Source organism: Atta colombica, unplaced genomic scaffold, assembly GCF_001594045.1.
Source record: "Atta colombica isolate Treedump-2 unplaced genomic scaffold, Acol1.0 scaffold149, whole genome shotgun sequence".
In the NCBI taxonomy this organism is placed as follows: domain Eukaryota; kingdom Metazoa; phylum Arthropoda; class Insecta; order Hymenoptera; family Formicidae; genus Atta; species Atta colombica.
Genome location: NW_017259238.1, coordinates 3724 through 6044, shown reverse-complemented (window position 1 = coordinate 6044; position 2321 = coordinate 3724). Strand labels below are relative to the sequence as shown.

The window sequence follows — 2321 nt, the reverse complement described above, 5'->3', positions numbered from 1 at the left end:
TATTTATATAATACATACGTAAGTGTAATGCTAATGTCGGCTGTAACTTTCAAATGCTATAATTCGGAAAATTCTTATAAAGAAAAAAATATTTGTAACTAAACTGTTCTGGAAACATCTCAACAGCATCTGTAAAGATATGCTATGAAAAAGGGAATTTCGTTTAAGATTTTTGTATTCACTTTAAAAGCATTTTTCCAAGATCATTCCAAGGTCAAATGATATCATTATCTAATAACTTTTTTAAAACCCTATTACTTTTGTTTCAAACATTTTTTTAGATAAATCAATACTTTTTGAGATATTAGCCGTTCTAGAACTTTTATAATATCACACACTATAACACTAAATTTCGTGGAATTTATGACCTATACGCTCTTTCCTTTTTCCTTAATTTACATCTTATGCTATCAACTTTTATTGATATCAAGAATTTTCATTAATTTATATAAACCGAGATAGTCTCCTGTTAGACTATCGAGGCAAGCTACTTAGAACGCTCGGAATACAAAAGATACGGTAGTGAGGTAGAAATCACGTGGAAAGGCGTAAAATGTATTTTAAAGCCAAAAATTTCTGTTTTATATATATTTATATATAGTAAAAAAGATTATTTTTCAAACTTTTTTATATATAAAACTTTATAACGAATAACGAGAGACGGCTAAAACTTGTTGGAGCTCACTCAGAATGGTGACCTTGATAATTAATATATGTAAAAGTTGATTTTTGAAGATGTTGACCTTTTGTAGATATTTACTTGTAAATATTTAAAGTTCTACAGTCAACACAATTTACATTACAGAGAGAAAAATTATTTAGTATTTATAATTACATATTATTATGATTATGATTATTATCACTATAATATTATCACTATATATAGTTATTTATTATTAATATATAATAATCAATAATTTTATTACAATTTTTTAAGATTAAATTTGGGAAATTTGGGGGATTATTAATATTTCAGATTGATTGTGTTGAAAGTTCGACAATCATATCGGCACGCAATTATAATTTCTGAAAGTAATTCATTTAAATTCATATTATATATATAATAGTTCAACATCTTTACATTCAGACCGTAGTGACACTTTCTATTTAAAGTAATATATCTAACATAAACGGTCTTATTTCCAATCTTATTGTATAATAATGAATATATATAGTTGGAAACCAAAAATAATTATAATTATAGTAATATGTAATTATAATTACAATTGTTACAAATATCATCTTTTTTTTTTAATGTGAAATTAAATCGGTTTTGATCGAAATTAAATTATGTATATAAATTTTTTATTAATTAATTCTTTACTCTTACTAATTAAATTATTTATGGCATTATTTATGAAAAGAGATTTCAGAATTGTATACTTATATTGTAACATACATTTTTAAACCTGCATTACTTAATGAGCAGATGCAAATAAATTATATGCATCATGAATAGTAATATCTTAGTAATTTAAAATTGCCGATGGCTACATTTTCATCTTTCAAATGTCTACCGCAAATGTCTATTTCACACATTGCATCACGAATAAACATGATTACACAGATGGTATTAGATTTCCGTATATGGACTTATGTATATAACTCACTGAAGTCCGCTGGGTTGTAATGTTTCGGGCATTCTATGCCTATGCTTTGCAAGAACGGCACCACGTTATCCGTGGTACCCCTATAAGCGCATTGTCCATCGGTGACAACGTAAACATGATCGAATTTCTTAAATATGCTCGCACTGGGCGTGTGCACCGAGCATACGACGGTCCGCCCGAAATGCGCCAGACTCTGGAGAACATCGATGCACTGGGAAGACGAGAGCTCGTCCAGTCCGCTGAAAAGAAAGATCTTTTTTTGTGATGACAGCCTCATAGGTGAAGACTAATGGTACTTCCGCGCGAGACTCATAAAGACGTCGCTAAAAGCGCCACAATTTATAATAGTATTTGCGATCAATAAAATTCCAAAGAGATACGCATTAAAACATTCATTGCGAGCAAATGTTTGATCTAACAAACGTTTATTGTTGAATATTTTGCTTTTATGCGGCGTAAATTAATTTACGCCGTCCGTCTATTTATGCATTTTGTCATCTAGCATGTTGTAACTACGAGGAAGAGAATTGATTTTATTTAAAAAAATATATTGTAATAATGATATTTTGATGTGATTTTTAATATTTAATATAATAGATTTTTTTATATTTTTTTTATATTTATTTATGATTTTTTAATATAATAGCTTTTCGGCTTCTATTAACTTGTATTGACGCACAAATTTTTTTAAATCTTATGTCAGAGAAAAAA

At 28.0% G+C, this 2321-nt stretch overlaps 1 protein-coding gene across 1 annotated transcript in view; it reads right to left on the bottom strand.

The window, feature by feature from the left end:
* LOC108685212 (ATP-binding cassette sub-family G member 4-like) overlaps positions 1–2321 on the bottom strand; it is a gene marked incomplete at its 5' end in the record, with an annotated part of 11011 nt that overhangs the window by 5107 nt on the left and 3583 nt on the right. Inside the window, one exon of the mRNA XM_018189899.1 lies at positions 1611–1849. Coding sequence (XP_018045388.1) covers positions 1611–1849 — 239 coding nt within the window. The remainder of the gene's footprint in view (positions 1–1610; positions 1850–2321) is intronic.